The following is a 22,774-nucleotide window of genomic DNA, read 5'->3' on the forward strand; positions in this document are numbered from 1 at the left end:
AACAGGAGATGTAATAATAGGTTTGTGACAAATTTAATTCAGTTATTCTAATATTACTGAGAACACCAGAATCAGTTTCAATCTTAGTTTCTTCTATCATTTCAGTAATTGATTTCTCATTTACATCATCATTTTCTAAAGTTTCAGACAGCAATGGAATTTTAACTTTCTCTTTCTCCAAAGCTGCAACATTAATAGCTTCAACGCCAGAGTGTGGAATGTTTTCTTGTATAGCAATCTTATTCAAGTCAGCAGTTGAAATTAAATTATGTTTACCCTGAACTTCCTTTATTTCACTAGTTTCCCTCATAATACATAGATCTGCAACTTTTTCTGATTCTTCTCCTATTGCATCACAAATAGGAACATCAGGATGAATTATATTCTGTTGCATTATACTATCTCCTGATGATCTGCCATAAGTATTAACAGAACCGTCATTTATAACAAGTTTAGATTGCTCTCCCACATTACTTTCTTCAATATCTTGAATTTTAGGATCTGAAGTTGTAATTTGGTTCTGTTTCTTTCTTTCTTCACCTGATGTTACAAAAATGTGAGAGTTTATGTCTTTATCAGACTCTTTTTTAAGAACATCACTGATGGTAATGTCAGAATGAATTTCACTCTGTGGCATTCTACTTTCTCCTGTTAATCTGTGATAGGTTTCAACAGAACCACCACTTATTGCAAGTTCACATTGCTCTCCGACAGTAACTTTTTCACCGTCTTTATCAGACACTTTATTAGGAATATCACTGATGGGAATGTCAGAATGAATTTCACTCTGTTGCATTCTACTTTCTCCTGATAATCTGTCATAAGTTTCAACAAAACTATCACTTTCTTCAATATCATGAATATTAGGATCTGAAGTTGTAATTTTCTTTTGCTCCTTTATTACTTCATCTGATGTTTCAATAATGCGAGAGTTTATATCTTTATCAGACTCTTTTTTAAGTACATCACTGATGGTAATGTCAGAATGAATTTCACACTGTGGCATTCTACTTTCTCCTGTTAATCTGTCATAGGCTTCAACAGAACCACCACTTATTGCAAGTTCACATTGCTCTCCGACAGTAACTTTTTCACTGTCTTTATCAGACTCTTTTTTAAGAACATCACTGATGGGAATATCAGAATGAATTTCACTCTGTTGCATTCTACTTTCTCCTGATAATCTGTCATAAGTTTCAACAGGACCATCACTTTCTTCAATATCATGAATATTAAGATCTGAAATTGTAATTTTGTTTTGTTCCTTTATTTCTTCACCCGATGTTTCAATAATGCGAGAGTTTATATCTTTATCAGTAACTTCTCTAAGAACATCACTGATGAGAATGTCAGAATGAATTTTACTCTGTTGCATTCTATGTTCTCCCATTAATCTGTCATAAGTTTCAACAGAACCATCACTTTCTTCAATATCACGAATATTAGGATCTGAAGTTGTAATTTTGTTTTGTTCCTTTATTTCTCCATCAGACACTTCTTTAAGAACATCACTGATGGGAATGTCAGAATGGATTTCACTGTGTTGCATTCCACTTTCTCCTGATAATCTGTCATAAGTTTCAACAGGACCATCACTTTCTTCAATATCATGAATATTAGGATCTGAAGTTGTAATTTTGTTTTGTTCCTTTATTTCTCCATCAGACACTTCTTTAAGAACATCACTGATGGGAATGTCAGAATGGATTTCACTGTGTTGCATTCCACTTTCTCCTGATAATCTGTCATAAGTTTCAACAGGACCATCACTTTCTTCAATATCATGAATATTAGGATCTGAAATTGTAATTTTGTTTTGTTCCTTTACTTCTTCACCCGATATTTCAATAATGCGAGAGTTTATATCTTTATCAGCAACTTCTATAAGAACATCACTGATGAGAATGTCAGAATGAATTTCACTCTGTTGCATTCTATGTTCTCCTGTTAATCTGTCATAAGTTTTAACAGAACCATCACTTTCTTCAATTTCATGAATATTAGGATCTGAAGTTGTAATTTCGCTTTGTTCCTTTATTTCTTCATCAGACACTATTTTAAGAACATCACTGATGGGAATGTCAGACTGAATTTCACTTTGTTGCATTCTACTTGCTCCTGATAATCTGTCATAAGTTTCAACAGAACCATCACTTATTGCGAGTTTACATTGCTTTTCGACATCACTTTCTTCAATATCATGAATATTAGGATCTGAAGCTGCAATTTTGTTTTGTTCCTTCATTTCTGCATTTGATGTTTCAATAATGCGAGAGTTTATATCTCTATCAGACTCTTCTTTAAGAACATCACTGATGGGACTGTCAGAATAAATTTCACTCTGGACAAGAAATTCTGAAAATGGTTTTTCTTTCTTATTTTTACCTGCTTCATTTTCAGAGAGATCTTCACGCAATGAGAGGTTATGATGTTCCTCAACATCTATTTCACCAGCATTGCAGAAATTAGAAGAAGCATTTGTAATTTGTTCATGTTCTTTTTCATCCGATTCAGTCTCTCTAATATCTGATGTTATATCTTTTTCTGAGCTCTCTTTTAATGCATCACACATGGAAACATCAAGATGAATTACACTCGGCTGCATGATGTCTTGGAATTGTTTTTCTTTTTTCATGGTATCTGTTTTACTGTCAGTTAGATCTTCAACAACTGAAAGGTTAGAATACTTTTCGACATTGATTTCATTACTATCAGGAAAATCAGAAACAATATGTTCATATTCTTTTTTCTCATTATCTTTTTCAAGTTCCTCTCCCAATACATCAGAATGAATTATGCTTTTCTGCATAAGGATTTCAGGATATTGCTTGTCCTCTAGAGCTTCTTCAACACCTGCAAAAGCAGAAATTGGTTCTGCATCGTGAGATGCTAATAAGTTATCTTTTCGTTGGTCTTCGATTAAATTTTCATCACCCATATACATCGTTTCATAATTTTCATTTTCTTTTTTACTAACAGTTTTAAAATTAGAATCTAAACTTTGCTCAGAATTTTCATCAACAAGTATTTTTTCAGTATTTTTAAAATCTATATCAGTTTTGGATGAATCAATATATTTTTCATTAAAGATTTCCTCCTGATTAGAAAACAAGCTAGAATTTTCCGATAAATCACTACTCAAGAAAACCACATTTTCTTTTGCCAATGTGGAAGATTTAAATTCTTCTGAATAATTCTTAGAAGTCCTTAAAGTAGAAGGAGGGGTTTTATGTAAAATTTGTTCCTCTGAAATTTCTTTGTCCAAAGCTGTTGAATCGCTTTCATTATTTTCAATTTTTCTTATGTTGTTATTAGAATTTAAATCAATCTTAATGTTTTCAGGTGAGACACCTTTTTCAGAAATTTCATCTGAAATAAACTCATTATCTATTTGACTCATTAATAAAGTATTCTCACTGACAGTGGTTTCCAATATTGGCAAAGGTGAATCAATATTGTCATTAGAGTCTTTGCTGTTTTCAGAAAAACTGCCACATTCTATAATTCGTTCATCCTTTAATAAAGAACTTTTTAATTCAGTTTCACCATCACCTGAAAATATATCAACTCTATTTTTAATGCATTTTTTATCATGATCTTTAGACTTTTTAAATGAGGATTTTTCCATTTCATGATTAGCATTGCTATCATCCACAAAAACAGTTTGGGTTTTTGAAGTAGGATCTGATGAAATCTGTTTTTCTATTTTAATAGGTAATGAAGAAATTTCATTACTAACGTCTTTCACATTATCTGCCACTTTCTCAAACATGGGTTCTTGTATTTTAGAAGCTATTTCAGACACTGATCTTTCAGAACAGTCTTTCGAAATAGTTAAGTCATCTATGCTAGAATCGGAGGGACTTTTTGATGTAGCATTTGAAACCTTCAAAATGCTTGATGTAGTCTGGTATTCCAATTCTATGGGCTCAGCAGAGATTTCAGTCTTAAGCAATAACATATCATCAGCACTATCAGTTAAATCAGGAATCAGTGGTGTTTCTTTGGTGTCATCTGTCATGCTATTTAAGTTTTCATTTTTTGTTTCTATTCTATCCACTTCAAAAGAACTAGAAAATATAGACTCCTTAGAAATGTTTTCTGAAGTAATTACATTTTTTATGGAAGCAGATTCCGCAGGATTTTCCAAGATAGGCTCTTGGCAAACATTTTCAGTTTTAAGCACCTTTTCAGGAAAAGATTTACCCGATTCTTCAATATTTGGTAAGTCTTTTTCTTGCTCGGAAGTAATAATTTGAATTTCAGTACCATTAACATCCTCTAATTTATTTTTGTCTAATTGTTTATCTGCACTTTGAACTGGTATGATTATTGTATCAGTAGGAGACGAGAGGTTTTCATATTTTGATGATATTTGAGGTATCTGATTTTCTGTAGTGCCAATTACTGGTTCTACTTTGTTAACAGATTTGTTGAGAGAATTTTTGTCCATGGAAACCATATTTTGCTCTTCAGGTAAAAGAGTTTCTCCATAAATACTTTTTCTGCTTATTGGTGCATTTTCAATTTTGCAATCGGGAATTACTTCCTTTTTCTTATTCTTCCTAGATTTTTTAGTCTTTGGCAAGTTCATTTCCTGCCTAGAATTAGATTTGTCAAAATGTTTTGATTCAGAAAACGTGTCACTAGAATTTTCACAACTGTCTGTCTTAACCAATACATTATCAGAACCACTCTGAAACTCAAATTCCTCCTTAAATGACGAAATACTATGATGCGAACCAGAATTAGATTGGGTTTCAGTTTTACTTGAAGATGCAACAGGTTTTTCTTCAGAGGGAAAAATTTCCGATGGTTCTGTTTCTGAAATGAGTTGTGTATCAGATTCTTCTATACTTGGATCTTTTTTATTCTTTTTCTTTTTCCGTTTTTGTTTCTTTTTATTGGCAATTGAGCTGCCACTCGATTCAATAACAGGAGAATCTTTAATATCCATTTTAACAGCAGAGTCTATGATATTGGTAATAACTTTCTGATTCAGATCAATATCAGGATTTTTAAATGCTGTACTACTTAGATCTTGATTAGAATCGAATTGTGCTTTTTCAATTGGAATAGAATCAGTTGGTGCCTTATTAGATTCTTCTAGGTTTCCAATAACGTCATGATTTTGGTTCACGGCTATGTTTTTATTTGAAAGATCATCACCTGATTCATTTATGTGTTTAGTTACATTCTCTGCAGGCACAGAAAATTTAACTTCAGCTACTACATTTGAAGATTGGAAGAAGAAAAATGGAGAGTTTTCATCAAGAGGGACTGGCTTACATTCAAGCACAGGTGTATAATTAAGACATTGGTCTGATGGTATTGATCCAATTTCTTTTTCATTTTGAAGTCTTTTACTTGCTTGGCTATTTCTATCTGTATCTGTCAACAGAACAGCACGAGCTACTTCAGGCACAACGGAGGTTTCCAAGGGCAACACTCTGTTACAATTACTATCAATTTCATCTTTTGCAATAGACTTTTCGTGGGTTGGAATGTTTTCTGATGCTGATGTTTTAGATTTTTTTCTTTTATGCCTTTTGGACTTAGGCTTAGTAGACTCTTGGTTAATGGAAAGATTTTCAATCACAGTGTTGTCTTTTAATGGTACAGTTTCGATCAACATTTTGTTATTTTCACCAAAGTAATTTGTTTCTGGTATTTTTATTTCTGTGATACTTTCAAATTCATCATAAGATTGTAATTTTTCTGCTGCAGCAATTCTGGCTTGACTAGTTCCTGAATCACTGATATTCTGTGTTATATTATTACTAGGTTCATATTTTTGGTTGCTAGGTAAGTTTATTTCGTCACTGACTGTAACGCTATTAGTTTCAGATATAGATAGATTCAGGATTTCATCTGCAGATATTGCAGAACTTATTTCTTCCTCTTTAAACTCAATACTGAATTTGGGTTCAGGTTTTTCAACACCTACAGTATCATTTTCTGAGATGATGGATCTTTCAGTAAAAGAAAGGCAAGTATCAGGATTACTCTTTTTTAGCAATGCAGTGTGATCAGCATCAGGTGCTTTGCTATCAATGACTTTTTCAAGTTTATCCTGTTTTGTTAATTGAACAGTATTAGTTTGCTTCTGTGGTATTTCAAATTCTTCGCTTAGAACATTTCCCGAGCTCTTATACTGAACTTCTTCTTCGTGGCTAACTCTGTGGAGTTCTTTTGTGGGTTCAAGCTTTTTTATATCTGCACATTCTTCTAAAACTAGCCCATCCTTTGAAATATTTAAGTCACCTTTATTTGTCGATTGTGAAGATTTCTTCTTGTTTTTCTTAGCTTTTCCTTTCGTGACAGTTTCCATGCGATTATTTAATGATTTTTCTGAAATATTAGAAAGTTTATTCTTTTCAATTTGAATTCCTGAGTTAGGAATATCATCACTTGGTTTAGAGTTTTCAAAGTTCTGAGAATGAACTATTTTGTCAGTTTGCTTAACATTAGAAGATATTAGTGGAGAACCAGTTATTTCATTAGCCAGATTACTATCAAAAGGTATATTTGATTGATCTAATTCCATACTAACCTTTTGAGTCATCATTACATTTTCAGTTTGAGATGAGTCAGATTGTATTATTTTTTCAGGGGCACACACATCACTCTTTTTATTTATTTTTTTCTTAGATATTTTCTTTTTTAAGTCTGAGTTTTTATTTTCAACTAAATGCTGTGAGGAGAAAAATGAATCCGTATTTCTATCTTCTTGAGAGGGAATAATTAAATCATTATTGTCTAAGGAATCACTTTGATAAGATTTGTCAACAGATACAGATGTTTCAGACACATTAGCTTGAGATGTTTGTAAGATGTTAGGATCAACAAATTTGCTTGAATTTGCAGATATTGCACTAGAAGACAAAACTGTTTTACTAAGAGTCATTTTTTGTGCTTTAACAGTGACTGTAGATTGCACTTCTTTCTGAATCGACACACTTTGATAACTTTGAGTTTTTGAAGATGAATGGGAGCTCTTTTTACTGATTTCAGTTGTTGATTTGGTTTCAAAAGTGGAGTGACTTTTGATAGTTTTTATAGCTTGTTGAGTAAAGGAAGAAGTAGTAGCTGATGATAGCTGACGCATCTCATTATCTGACTTCTTGGAAGAAGAAACTTGATTTAAGTTTTGAGAAGAAAAAGAACTTTTGATACTTTGTTTGGATTCAGTGACAGCAGCCTGCTGAGTTATTTTAACAGTATCCATATCTGCTGCAACATTTGGAGCTAAATCCTTTGATGCTAAACATATTTCATCATCTATCTTCATAGCAGAAGAGACTTGATTTAAGTTTTGAGAAGGAAAAGAACTTTTTACACTTTGTTTGGTTTCAGTAACTATAGCCTGTTGAGTTATTTTAACTGTGTCCATATCTGCTGCAACATTTGGAGCTAAATCCTTTGATGCTAAACATATTTCATCATCTGTCTTCTTGTCAGAAGAGACTTGATTTAAGTTTTGAGAAGGAAAAGAACTATTTACACTTTGTTTGGATTTAGTAACTGTAACCTGCTGAGTTATTTTAACCGTGCCCATATCTGCTGCAACATTTGGAGCTAGATCTTTTGATGCTAAACATATTTCATTATCTGACTTGTTGACAGAAGAAACTTGATTTAAGTTTTGAGAAGAAAAAGAACTTTTGATACTTTGTTTGGATTCAGTGACTGTAGCCTGTTGAGTTATTTTAACTGTGTCCATATCTGCTGCAAAACTTGGAGCTAGATCTTTTGACGCTGAACTCTCTAATTTAGGAACTAAAACAAGACTTGAGCAGGCTTCCTTTTTAACAAGAATAGTACGGTCAACAGAATTTGAAGCTGGAGAATCAGATGTAGTATCCTGTATGTCTGGACTAGATATCCCAGATTGAATTGCACAAGTAGCATTTTTCACTGGACAACTTTCAATATCTTTGTTAGGAAAATACATGCTGGGATTTGTGATGTTCACCTAAAAAATAAAAAATAATAAATAAAAAGGTAGGACATACATTTTCTTTCAATAAACACAGTAAAAATAAATTTACAGTAACATTTCATAAAGACTATTACTGGTTTTAAAAACCTTAGTGAATATTCTTCCGGTCCACAATGATAATTTATTGATACAGTTAGTGTCAGTTATTAAAAAGTTTCAACCCTAAGTCTTAACTTTCTAACTTGAAGAGCTTGTCAAAAGCACAATTAGTTTTTTATACGTTTGCGTATCATATAATAGTATCAATCTTGCTTGGGAAGCTAACATCAAGTTAGCCATTGAATCTGGATACCCTATAGTAATTGGTATTTCAGAACCAAAAGAATACAAATACAGAAAAAAATAGCTCTAAACTTCTAAAATTTATTGAATCATGAAATTTTTAATCTAAAATGAAACAACAGATAAAACTAACTCTCAAAATTAGAAGAACGGGATAAAGACTGGATTTACTTATCTTTGTACAGATCATAAAATGTTTAGCTGATTAAAGATTATAAAAAGGTCCAATTATTTTTTATTTATGATGTACGTTAAATAATGAAAATTTAATAATAGTAATTATTTTAAATAAAGCAAAACAATATTAACAAAATACATGCAATTCTATTTAACTTTTAAACATCTCAATTAAAACATTATTTAGTAAATTAATTTTTATTACTTTCAAAAGAGAAGTATTTAATGAATACTATACAGTGCAAATTTTCAGCTTATTCATATATTTTGAGAAATAAAAAAAAAAGTTCAAATTAACTTTATTATCAATTATCCTTTGATGTGGTTACTTTATAGAAGAAGAAAAAAGCTTTTACACAAATATTTTAATGCAATTCATAATGTAATGTTGAAGCATGCAAGTTGTAGTATAAAGCAAAACATATAATGCATACATAATACACACATGTTTTTGAAAAAAAATTTATATTATGTTAAAGACAACACTTCAAAACAGGCTAGAATTTTTGCAAAGTTTAAAAGCCACACTTTTATTCTGAATTATCAAGCAAATAAGAACTAATACATCTAGAAAATATTAATAATGAATTTTAAAAAAAATTGTTTGGTTGCTTTATGAATTGAGAGTACATGAAATGGGCATGCCATAAATTTTAAATAACTATCTGAGATTTTGATAAGGAAATTTTTAATGCTTTATTATCTGCATTACATACAACACTATTAAGTTTAAAAATAGTTCTTTCAATGAAGACAGCATGCTTTGTTAAGAGCTTCAAACAAATTCCAAATAATGTCATAATATTATTAGTAAAACAAACCAAAAATGTTAGATGTCATCAAGCTAAATACTAGGGAAATAAACCTTTGATATTTGTTTGGCTTTATCATTGCTTGACGAACGCTCTGAGACATGTAAGCCTTCTTCCTCCACCGATTGATCAACTTGATCATAAGATTTATAAAATATATTTTGACAGTCAGAAAAGGTTTTAGAAGAATAAGAGGTAGTTTGTGTAAGAATGAATGGAATGAGAGAAAAACTTGAATCATCTGTAACAATGAGTGGGAAAGGATATAAATCTAAAAATTTCAGCTTAGATTTCTTTTTCTTTGATTTTAAAGATAAGAAAGAATAATCCAGCATTTTACAATGCTTAGAAATCACTGTTAATTTAGCATCAAAATAATTATTTTTTTGAATAAAGGGCAAACCTACAATAGTGTCAGTAAAAAAACAAGCTTTCCTACCATTAAATATGTCACATATGGAGCTACTATTTTTCTCCCAATTAGTCATTAAGTATGATAAGTAATTTTCACTCTTAACACAGTAAGTTATTTTAATATTTTTACAAGACAAACACATTAAGACAACATCTCCGATATCTGTATTTAACGATTCCCACTCATCAATATGAGGGCAAGAATTTAGGAAAATGTTAAATTGTTTGATCAAAGTAATACAATTTTTAAGGCATAGCAACTCCAAAAGTAAAGCTTTGGCTTCTTTGAATGTGCTATTAAGCTGCTTATCAGCAATAGTGAATGTGCAAACAATAAATGTTTCCACATTATTCTCTGTTTTTTGCGTAACTTTGAAGAGTTCACAAAAAAGAGGATGATGGTAATTCATGCCCCTGCTCAGCAGATGTGTTCTAAGCACATCCTCCCCAGGTCTGAGCAGAGGCCTAATCAAGTTTTTTTGGTTCTGTTCCGTAGTTTTAGCTAAAAAATGCTCAGATTCATTATTCATCCCTCCATCTTTCGATGAAGAATTTAACTTCGGACGATTTCTGTTGTCGGAATTAATCTCTAAAAAAGACTTTTGGTGAGGGTCAGAACTTGCATTGCCCTGATCTGGCGGCTTTGTAGGAATGCTACCAAAGGAATGTTGTGTTTGACTAGAAGTGGGTTTAGGAGAAGGACATTGAGATCCATCGATCACAGGACTGCTTATGCGGGCAACTTGAGCATAAGTCAGTTTTCGAGATTCGGGTGGTGATGCACAAAATGATTTAGTTTCAATTTGGCTGTGAGAAGACTCAGTTTGAGTCACATGTTGCTCACCACCCGAATAAACAACTGTTTTTGAAACAGATGTGGATGATACACGAGATTCAGTAAATTCTTTTAGGTTAGATGGCGAGGGTGTTCTAGTTTTTAAGTCAAAAAATTTGGGAGACGCACTGCGGGCAAAATGTTTTCCGATAGGGCTCATGGGAATTAAATTTTTATCTCTAGAAAGTTCAGGAGATTCTGGAATTTCAATAATCGGTTCAGAAGCTATTTGATAGGATAATGATTTAAAAGCAGATGATTCAAGTTTTTCAGAAGACGTTACACCTTCGTCCATATCTATGATTTCTTTTTGGTAAGACGAAGTTCTGACTGTATTATCTGAATCATTACCAGGTGGGGATGGTGAACGTGGTACTGGGCTTGCCCTTCCTGACAAAATGTCAGCATAAGAAGGTTTGGAAAGAAAACCTGAAGCCCAAGAAGAGCCTTCAAGAGGAGAAGTGCTCCTAACAGATCTCAATGAATCAGAAGTCTTATCTTGACTGTCATAATGTTTTACTTCTTGAGTTTTGGGGGTACTTTTTACAATTTTACTTGCGGTTTGAGTAGTAGTTTCTTTAATTGTTGAAAAAGATTCAGTTGTTTCGGTCGCCTCCAGAGACTTAGGTTTCAAAATAGAAAAATCTTTTCTAGATGTTTGAGAAGCATTATCAACATGATCTTTAATTTTTGTGGTGCTCTTGGTTGCATTTTTTTCACCCATTTTTTGAGATGAAAAAGTGGGTGTAAACGACCTTGGAACTGGACTGCTTATAGGGCTTGAAGTCACTGCAGCGTAACTTAGTTTAAAATCTGCAGGTGAAGCCGGTGATTGCGAATGCCTGACATATTTTTCTGTTCTAGTTGAGTTTTGAGATAAAGGACGTCGTTTTACAACGGGGGAAGTATTTAAGGATAATGGGCGACGTCTTATGTCTGGAGAATGAGGGGACTCGGGTGGGATATAGATTTTAGGAGGTGGAGGAAGATAGACAGACATGGGCAGTTGAGTCAATTGAGCTTTGTATGGTTCTTTATCAGGAGTTCTCATTTGATGAATAGTCTTGAGATGATCATGGATAATTTTTATTTGCTTTCCATAGTTCTGGATCTGTTCTGCTAAAGCCTAAATATCACAATTTAAAAGTAAAAAGTAAATACACACAAACCACCATCTGCCTTAAGAATAAAAACTCACTTTTAGAAAAAAAAACACAAACATAAGTAGAATTTTTGGAGTTTTTTAATCCTAATATATTTCTGAATAGTGGCCTTCAAGTTAAATATGAACATTGTAAAAGAGTTCATAAATATATCAGCTAATTAAAAAAAATACAGCACTTTAGAACATATACATGTGAAAAATACAGCATATTTATGTCTATTACCTCGTAAATTTTAAATATTGTGAGACTGATTCCATAAATTGAAGTAAATATGAAGCAATTTAAAACTTTAAAAAAGTTATAATAAGCATCTTCGTCTTAACATTTTATATTTTTTGATAAACAAAATAGAAAAGAAAAAAATTCATAAAAAGTGAATTATGTTGGCTTTAATATTAAACATATTTTTTTCAATTAATTTAAAAAGTACTAACATAAAGTACTAACTTGCACATTTCAAGGTACTAGAATGAAAGTGAGAAATAAAAGAAGTGAGGGTGAAAAAAACAGTGATAAGCCTTTAGAATTCTTATCAGATTTTTTTCCCTAACTGTTTAATTGTGGAACTTAATCAAATTCAAGATGATAAGACTTTGCTATTTCACTGAATCTTATTTTATCTCTCTCCTTCATTATTCAAATGAAGATGCAATGATTAGGAAAGATTTTTTTAAAAATTACTCAATTATGTTAAAAGTAAAAAACATAAGGCAGTATTTAGAAAGAGAAACAAAAACTAATCAATACCTAATTTGGATATATAGTAGCAGTAAAGAAGCATTTTTAGATGTTATAAAAAGTGAAAATATTTTCAATTGCTACTGATAAACAAACTGGCAAAAAATAGAATTAAAGTATTAAGTAATTTAAAATTAAACTGGGTTGAGCTATACAATTTTTAGTGATGAAATTTAAATCTTAAATTATCTTTCATGTATATCTATCTTTGTAGCTGTTCTTACAGTTTTTATTAATTAATACATTTTAATAAATGTTTAGATTTTAATTTTTCCACTAAAGAGTAAAACTTTGTTTTTTACTACATAACATTCTTTTACATTTTAAAAAACAGCTAAATATGATCTAACTGCTTAAGTTTAATGTCTAAAAACAATTAAAATAATTTGGAAAACTAAATACTTTATTAGTCTATGTAAATAAACCTTTTCCAGACTAAACTTCAGAAGAACATTAATAGAATTATAACACTTTTCTTTTTACACAGTAATTTTACAATAACTTAAAAATAAAATCAATAAAATGTTTCCATCTACTGATAAAATTAATAAAGATTATGAATGTATATAAATACTGTAATCAGGTACCTGTTGAAGTTCTTTAATCTTTTCTTTTTCTTCAATATTAATGTTTGGACTAGAAGCCAATTTCAATTGGTGGTTGGCTTGAGACATTCCATGCTTCAGAGCTTGCAAATCTTGTTGATATTGATCTTCTTGAGAAACGCAGACTTGTAAGGTTTCACAATGTTCTTCTAATTGGGAATGAAGGTTTTCCAACTCTTCTTGAACGCTTTGTCCACGAGCTAAGATGTGATGTTGACCACTACACTGGGAACGTAAATGAACTTGCAGCTTTTCAAGAGCCATTAAAACTTTTGTCTTTTGAACTGCCATGTCTGACATCATTTTCTAAAAAAATAAATAGAAAGTAAAATTACCCATTTGGCTGATTCTCAAATAAATATGTTTTTTTTCCCTTTTGCATTCTTCATTTATATTTCATAATCAATTAATGACACAGCTAAAAACTTTTACTGGGGTGTGAGAGATCATTAAATTAAAAAAAAATTACAAAATTCACTTTTACAAATAAATTAAATGATTTTTTAAAAATAAGTTTTAACATAGCAAATTAATTCACAAGAAAATAGAAAACAGTGAACTTTTTCTTTTCAATCCTAAAATCAAACTTCTAAGCATAACAACAAGTAGTAAACCTTGACTATAAGCAACTAGTTAAAATATCACGGAAATTTGAATGTTTCATCAAATGCATGCAGTGTGCAAAAATAAGTCAAAATTCATTAGAAATTTTTAAAATGCAAAATAGAGTGTACTTTGTTTAGAATAAGCATCAATTTAAAACATAATTTCAAGAGAAAAGTATCAATATTTTGTTAAAAAGAACCTTTCCTTCTTTTGAAAAACCGATTTTAGAAATAAAAAGTACTCTATTACACCAGTTAAACGAGTATAGGCGTGGCATAATGTAGTATTTTAAACAATATTCAACTCTTTGGAACCTTTACAAATGAAATTATTGGTGAAACTGTCCTCTATATACCGGTTTTTAAGTGGAAAAGCAGATAAATAAAACTGTAATATTTCTTGTTGAGCAACATATAACTTAATAATTAGAACTGCTATATAAAAAAGTTAAGCATAACTATATATGATGTGACCCGTTTCTACCTAAAATATCAAAATAATGTGAAATTAATTTTATTATCCTAAGAATAATCATTGGATAGAAATAAAAACAAGACTGTACTTCTTTTGCTGTTAATTGATCTCGTAAGCTTCGCTTTTTGAAATGAGGAGATTCCAAATTGGATTTCATTTTGTCTGTCCACATAGCAACTTCTTTGATTTTTCTTTCACACTGCTCCCATTCCTCAATCATTTCTTGAAGAAGAGATAACTGTTCTTGAAGCCTACTGTCTGCACTGCTTTCATCCTGTTCAATGTTATCAAGCATGTCAGAGAGATCTCCAGGACTGCAAGCTTCACCGATTTTTTCCAGTTTTTTTGACATATTCTTGATATGTATTTGAACTTGTCCAGACTCCTTAGACAGATTCTATATAGATAAAAAAATTTTTAAAGTTATCGTAATAAAAAATCAGAAAGTAATATAGAATGAAATGGATTCATTTCGTAATTTCACAGGTATGAAGAAAAAAATAAAAAGAGGAAAAGCATGAGAAATATATGATAACATGTTATTATTGCATAACCTTATAATAATTCATTTGCCATTTTTTTAAGTTTTAACAAAAGAATTGATGAATTAGATCAATAGGTAATAAAATATAAATGTAACTTAAAATGATGGAATGCAATTAAATAAAGTGTTGATTAAATAAAACTGAATTACCATATTCATATAGAATAAAACAATTCATATTCATAATAGGAAAGACATGGATACCAAATCCAAAAATCTCAATTTAAATGATAAAAGTGAATGATCAGAATTACAGTTTACAGAAATTAATTAGTGAATGATCCCCTAATAAGTCAAAGTAAAACACCCAGCACTTCACCAACCATTATCACTTTTAAGATTAAAATCAATAAGATCACCAGGATTTGATCTCAATCTTAATCAATCAATGAATTTAAAGTTTTATTTGATTATTTCTTATCCATTTTTTAAGTGTTTTATAGAATACTATTGGCAATGTTGTTTATTTTTCATCCTTGAACAAAAGACAAAAAATTTGGAAAATGCTTTTTAAAAAAAGTTAAAAATAGAGGAAAATTATAAAAAGAGTGGAAAATGGTGAATCTCATGTTTGAATTTCATAGAACCACTGGAGGATTTGCTAATTTCTATTTCTAGAAAAATAGACTAAGAAATTAGTTAAAATAAATATTTTACACAAAAAAAAAAAAAAAAAAAAAAAAATTAGTAGACTATAATGAAAAAAGGTTAACCTGCAGATCGGAAAGTTTATTTTTAGCATCTTGCAAGGAAAGAATTTCAGAATCTTCAGATAGATAAGAGTCTATTCTTTGAACCCAAGATTGAATAAAACTTTGAGACTCCAAGAACTGACGTAATGCATTGACAGCTTCTTTGAGTTGTGATTCTCTTTCATACAGCCATGATTCAACTTTATTTAGCTGATCTTCTAAGGATGAAATGGAATTGGAAATACTTTGCTTTTCTTCCAAATTATTAGTACTTTCAGATATTAATATTCCATTTCTACGAACTGAATCCAATTTCGATTTGACAGGAAGAACTTCAGAAAGTAATATCTGAAAAAAATATAGTTTTAAAAAATATCAAGCAAATTAACAAAAAAAAAGCATATGTATCTTATATCTAACATATGTATAATTTTTATTAATGATTACAAAATTACTATACAGAAATAACAGAACAAAACAAATATATAAATATCAGATTTCAATGACAAAAAAAGAAAAACTAATTCAGAGATATATGTATTAATTTTAATTTTAGATTACTGCTGAATTAAAGTAAAATATTAAATTCATAACAGTTACACCACAGATTTAATTGCTTAAAAATTATTTTTTAGTTATTATGAAAAGATAAAAATAAATTTTTTGTTTTGTTATAAAATGACCATCCAAATTCCGCATTGGTCCCCTGGAGTACCAAGGAATATTTTTTCACATTTCTATCCAGTGATAATATATAAGTGTGCATAATAGTAATCTAGGAAGGACTAGTTGATCATTTATGCTTATAAACATTGCATATTAATTAATAATATACTGCATATTAAATAATATTAATTAACATTGCATATTCAATTAATTAACATATTATATTAATTAATTGCATATTAATTAAAATGCAATTAATGATATGGCATATATGGTGTAACCTCCTGTTATGGACACTCCTTCAAAACGGACGCCTCTTAATAGAGACATATTTTTAATTCCCTGTTATTCTTCTATGGATAAACCATTATGTACATTTGTCACAAACCGGACACTCTCTAAACCGGAAGTGGGCAGTCACCTCTTTCCTGAAACGCTATCTCCTATCTCTTCAAACCAGAGACTATTTTTTCTAAATTTAAAAGCAAAAAACTTTTTCTACTTTGAATTGCAGGAAAAAAAGGCAACTTTTCAACATTTTTAAAGCATGTGAATTTTTTGCCTTATCCATTACTAAAAATATCGTTAAGCTATTTCACTACTAAAGAATCAATCTTTTTTCAGTATTTTTGCGAAGAAAGAAAAGAACATGATACTGCTCATTTGGACAGCATCTTTTGATCTTTTCATCTGGGCGACTCAGGTTATGAGACCTCACAAGCTGAAATGAAGTCTTAAATACTCTCAATGCTTCTTCCCCACTGAAAATATCTTTCATTTTTTCATAAATTTGAGGACTGTATTTAACACAGTTGGGTTAAAAAAAAGAGAACAGAAATATAATCTTTGAGGTGTTTATATAAATGAAACAATTATTCAGACACTTAATAGATGATTAATTGTGAACAGATCAATTCCATAGGTTCTCCTACCTTACAGGTAAGCATTGATTTCTTTTGTTTTCTATGAATCGCAGAAGGTAACCTAATAACTGAAACAGACTTAGGTCTAAAAGCTCTTATTCGGTATCATATGACTAACTTGAATATCTGTGTTAATAAGAAATTTATATTAATTTATTTATAGGTACATCTAAAATTATGTATTTATATCAAAACTTTTCTTATATATATTTTTTTGAATAGAAAAAAAACATTTTTTAAAGTATAAATAAATATCTTTGTAGATAGTTATTGTAGACTATTTAATTATTTCTACATCATTGAAAATATTCAAAAAACAATTTAAGGTGATATACTTGGTTATTAGGGTACCCTTCCTGCAAGGAAACGATTTTCTCGGTCCCAGGAATGGCCAGTCACAGAGGTTTCACAGAATATTTATAAAATATTTTAACTACTTCATATGAATATTTATAATTTTTAAAAATAAATCTTACAGTAATGCATTCCAATGCTGGTTCAGGCAACTGTGACTTATCCTGAAGTTGTTCTTGAGCTCTTTTAAGCCACTCTACAACTGCATCTAATGCCTCAGTATAATCTAAGCGAATAGCTCTAGCTTTTCTATAATCTCGTTCCATGTTTTCAAAAGCTGAAGAAGTGGATTCTGATAACAATTCCAAAGAAGAAAGAGCTTTAGTAACAGAATCTGGAATTTCGTATTTCTTTTCACTAAAAGAATTTTTAGTACGAGTAGTTACAGTTTTCACCGTCTCAGTTACTGTGGAAACTTCCTCTTGTATTTCCTATAAGGCATAAAAAGCTTTTTAGTAATTTTAGAGTTCAGCCATAAAATTTAAAAAAAAAGAAAAACTGCAAATAACTGCACATCTAAAATTTATTTTTAAGGCCAGATATGAAATTTGATTGCAGTCTATCAGTTTTTTAAAATGGAAACATTGCATACATTATGCTAGTCAAACTAAGAATTTACTAAATTATTCACATTTAATAATAATGACTAAAAAAACTTTTAATAATAAAAACAAACAAATAATAACATAAATAAAAAGAAAATGGCAACTTTATATTATATTATATATCATATTTCAAAAAAATGTTGCAAAAATTATTGAAACTATTCATTGGTTTTTCTAATGGTAATCTTAATACTTTAAGACCCATATTATAAATATTAGGTTTATATTACAAGTAAGAACTATGAGTTTTTAATTATTATTAATATAAATATTGATTACAATTTTTTTATGTTATCATTTAGGCAGGTTTTTTCAGATTAAATAAAATTAAAGTGTTCGCCAATAAATAAATTTCAATTTTACACCTTTTTATTTCTAATCTATATTATATAAAACGCTAATACATATATATGTATGTATCAATAAAACCGATGATATTTCTTTCTCGCGCTGGCAACAGTTTTCATTTTTAATTGATAGGATTCGGCGCGCAAGAGCACGTAGTGAGCATCATATGGCTAATCCATGTTATATAAAACGCTAATACGTTTTAATTGATAGACTTCGGCGCGCAAGAGCATGTAGTGAGCATCATATGTCTAATCGGTGAATTCTCACTGAATTATCAAAAAAATTCTCACAAAATTATCTTAATCGAAGCCGATGCTTTACACCCGGCCCTCAGTATTATTTCATATTGTTTTACAACACATGGTTTTAGCCCTCTGGTGGGAAAGACTTTAAAACAAAATTTACAACAGTTACTTTTCTCAACAACTGAAATTTAGAATAGTGTGATTAAGAAAAATATGTGAACTGTTTGCAATTAATATTGAAATGCACAGGTTTAGACTTTTCTACAGTGAAAAGTTTTCAGAACTTCAGTGTTCAAAAAAGTATACAAAAGCTAGACGTTAAGAACGCATACAATGAGCGAGCAAATCGAGCATCGGATTGCGAAGCATTCCGAAATGAACTGCGAAAGCAGTTCCGGGGGTTAGCGAGCGTCAGAGAGCAGGGGGCGAAGCCTCCTAGTTATTTAATATTTTCTACACAAGCATTTCGGTTTTTGAGAGTATTTGTCAAAAGGAAAGTTTAGTATCAAAATAATTCAAGAACATAATTGATTGATCATTTATAATTTTATAGGTATGTTTATTTATAAATACTTCATATTTATAATAGCTAATAATTATCCTTACACTAAAATTTTGGGTTTTTGACCCTTGTCAAAAAGGGGTTTTGACATGACGAATATAACTCTAGTTAAAACCGGATAAAACTGCCAGTTGACAAAAATTTGCCAACCCTGGAGCTGATGATTTGTCTTCATTTAATTACATTTAAAAAGTAAGTGAATAAATGTACAAAAATTTTTTTTAGTAAATTGTAATGCTAATAAAAATTTAAATATCACATATTATAATTATATTGTCAAAATAATAAATTATGAGACATTATGTCTTTCAGACCTGACACATTATCCAATTTTAATTTTATATTTTATGAAGTAAAAGCTGAAGTTTTATCAAATAAAGCTTTTCAGAATTTGTTCATTTTTCTTTCTTGCACACAGAATATTTTTATAATGTATTTACTTGCTAAACTATTAGACATGACTGATATATAATACAAAAATAATAATTCTATAAAATATAAAGCAAATCAAAAACAAATTATTTTATAGTCGATATGTAGGCAATAATAAATATTTAGAATATAAGCAATTTCAAATAGTATGGTATGAATTTTTTTAAATATTTTAATATTTATAAATAAAGCATTTTTAAAATTATCAGTGATGTTGTATAGCATGCACAAGAAAAAAACCAAACACTTTAATAACATTTGATCTCATGATCAGATTATCACACACTAAATTGCAATCTTAATGATTTGAGAGATTGGTTTTAAATATGCTTAATTTATGAGTACAAGCAATATTTCAAGTTACAAAATCAGATACAAAACATACTTTCTCTGAATAAACATGTCTTTCTCTTGACAGATTTGGATTGTTGACCCTAAAAATACGGAGGTAGTCCTAAGACTACCAATTTGTTTCATCTGGAGAGCTCTTGAAAGTTAATGTTTATTTTTTGCATGTTTAGCTGCATTTTTGGAATTGCATATGATTGCAGAATATAGAAAGAATGAAAATATGAGGATGAGAAATATCTTAAAATTCAAAATGAATGAATTTGAGAGCGAGAGGAACACTCAAAAGATGATTAGATAACATGAAAGTTCTAAAAAATGAAAACTAACAATTGGAAACCTAAGGGTAAAAACAAAGAGATTTGAAATAATAGTGTTCAACAAGACAAGGCCCACAGAAATCTATAGTGCAATGAACGAAAAAGAATTAAAAAATTACTAGTACATGAAAGTACCATTGGATAAAAAAAAAATTATAACTTAGTGCTAAAAGTTTTTGAATAGTTTAAATGCTTGACATATAGTGAAATAAGCAAAATTTTAAATAAATAAAGAGACCAAACTTTGGATCACTCTCTTGATCAAACTATTTGGACCATATTTTATAGGCTATCTCTTCCTATTTAGAGGGAGCAGAATCTATATCTGTAGAAAAAAAAAGGTAGGTATGCCTAACCAAAAAAAGTGTATTTAATTTGATTTAGTAATTGAAAATATTAATTATTAATTTAATTAATTTAATTTAATTGTTAGCACAAATTAATTAATATATTTATGGTTATCCTTTAGAATCAATGTGATTCATAATTAGAATATGATAATCTGACTTATAGATTGAAAATTATTAAGGTGCTCCATTTTCACTAAACACAAGTTGTACTTAAAAAACTTTTAAGTGTTTATTTCTATTTAATCAAATTATAAACATTGATCAAAAATTTAGCATTAAGTATAAATTATTTAATGAATACAATACTTTTTCACATAATTCATTCAAGAAAATTAAGTGAAACATGTCATAACTTACTGTAATTGTTTTATCAATACAGTCAAGATCATCAACATAACAGTCCAGAAGCTTGATTCGATCTTCTATTTTATGAATAACATCAGTTAATGACAATATTTCTGCTTTCAATTTTTCGAGAACTTCATTTTCTTCAGCAACTAATTTTTGCTTAGTCTCTATCTCAAGCAATAACCTAAATTAAGATAAAAATGAAAATGTATTGAAATAACTCACAACTATAAATTTATATTGCATAAATTTAATGAAATGACTTTTAAAATAAAACAAAGATACACGATAAATAAGAATTGATAAAAACACTGATAAACCTGAATTTAAAAATAAGTATTGACATGAATTAAAATTTTTCAAACACTTTTATATTTAAACTATTAATAAATTAAATACTATTTATAAATGTTAAAACATAAGCTATGCAACATTATTTTGTAGCTAAGTTTATGTTTATGGGTAATCCTGCTTCTTCCATTCATTCATAAAGAGGCAAAAGTAAAAAAAAAATTAAAAAACAAATCACATATTAAACAGATTTATTAGGTAATTATATAGTAAAAATATTTGGATTTCATTAAATTATTGAGTACAGTGCTTAAATATTAGAAAATACACTGATTTCAATTACTAAATAATAATAAGCCTTTTTAAAGACATGCAAATGCAATAGTTCCACATTAATTGCATGTTCGAAAGTTCTATGGTATAGAAGTTTTGATGCAAACATTTTTTCTTTTAATTAAGGCAATTTAATAAAGATAATTTTATTCTATGCAGCATAAAAATATGCTAGGGTTGTAACAATTTAAAATAAATGTGATTAAAAAATCAAAACACAAGGTATAAAAGTTTATTGAAATGTCTATAAATTCCCATAAATACTTTAATGCATGCAATATAAGAGACAAACTTTACCTTTCATGTCTTTTCTTGATATCTGTAAGATGGTTTCTAATATGTGTTTCGACCTCTCGGCCATTTGGAATTTTATTTAAGTATAAAAGAATGTCTGATGACAGGGAAAACAAATTATTGATAGCATCACCGGTTCTCCTAACTTCATCCTTCAACTCCTAAAAAGAACAACAATCCATTACATTCACTCTACTCTCGCGCAGAAATGAGAAGAAAAAGTAAATATTAGACGTCACTTTGCGGTCAACCAATCAAAAGTTTGGCTACTAACTTTGTTGACCTCGTGATGCAATCGCTTAAATTAGAGAGTGTGTCTAAAGCGAAAGTTCAAAGAATAAAGATAAATTTTATAAGTCCATGATCGACGGTAAACGTTCTGAAGAGTTGGTGGCCATTTAGTCTAAAAACGTATATTTTAGAATTTGAGATCACGTTTTTAATACCGTGATAAAATTTAATACATCACATATGAAGTTAATTTTTTACCTTTTTCTTTCTTTCTTTTCTTTTTCAAATTAAAGAATTGTAATGGGTGGGGAAAAAAAAACTCGATTTATTCGATAACAACTCGATTATAAACCTCTTTCTTCTCTTTATTTTTATTATCTTCTTAATATACATTTCTTATTAGATATATTTTGAAAAATATTTAAATTAAAAATAATTATAGTTTACAATTTTTTTAATTAATTTAAAAATATTAAATTTAAAATTGTTGTTGTTGTTGTTGTTGTTAATTTACGTCGCACTAGAGCTGCACAATGGGCTATTGGCGACGGTCTGGGAAACATCCCGGAGGATGATCCGAAGACATGCCATCACAATTTTGATCCTCTGTGGAGGGAATGGCACCCCCGCTTCGGTAGCCCGACGACCTGCGCGCGAAGTCGAGCACTTTACGGTAGCACAGTTTAACGAGGACCAATACCGCACACCCTCGGTCCCTACGCAGACTGATCCAAGTGGTCACCCACCCGCACACTGACCGTAGCCAGTGATGCT

General features: G+C 29.8%; 1 protein-coding gene across 1 annotated transcript in view; it reads right to left on the bottom strand.

Annotated features, from left to right (window-relative positions):
* The window catches only part of LOC107446265 (Muscle-specific protein 300 kDa), a 306,758-nt gene that overhangs the window by 58,941 nt on the left and 225,043 nt on the right, over positions 1–22,774 (bottom strand). The window contains 8 exon segments of the mRNA XM_087154058.1: positions 2–7,975; positions 9,327–11,648; positions 13,014–13,337; positions 14,200–14,508; positions 15,369–15,695; positions 17,413–17,721; positions 20,861–21,035; positions 21,773–21,930. Of these exon segments, the coding sequence (XP_087010184.1) occupies positions 2–7,975; positions 9,327–11,648; positions 13,014–13,337; positions 14,200–14,508; positions 15,369–15,695; positions 17,413–17,721; positions 20,861–21,035; positions 21,773–21,930 (11,898 nt within the window).

Source organism: Parasteatoda tepidariorum, chromosome 10 (assembly GCF_982258835.1).
Source record: "Parasteatoda tepidariorum strain Cologne lab strain chromosome 10, Ptep-v5.0, whole genome shotgun sequence".
In the NCBI taxonomy this organism is placed as follows: Eukaryota; Metazoa; Arthropoda; class Arachnida; order Araneae; family Theridiidae; genus Parasteatoda; species Parasteatoda tepidariorum.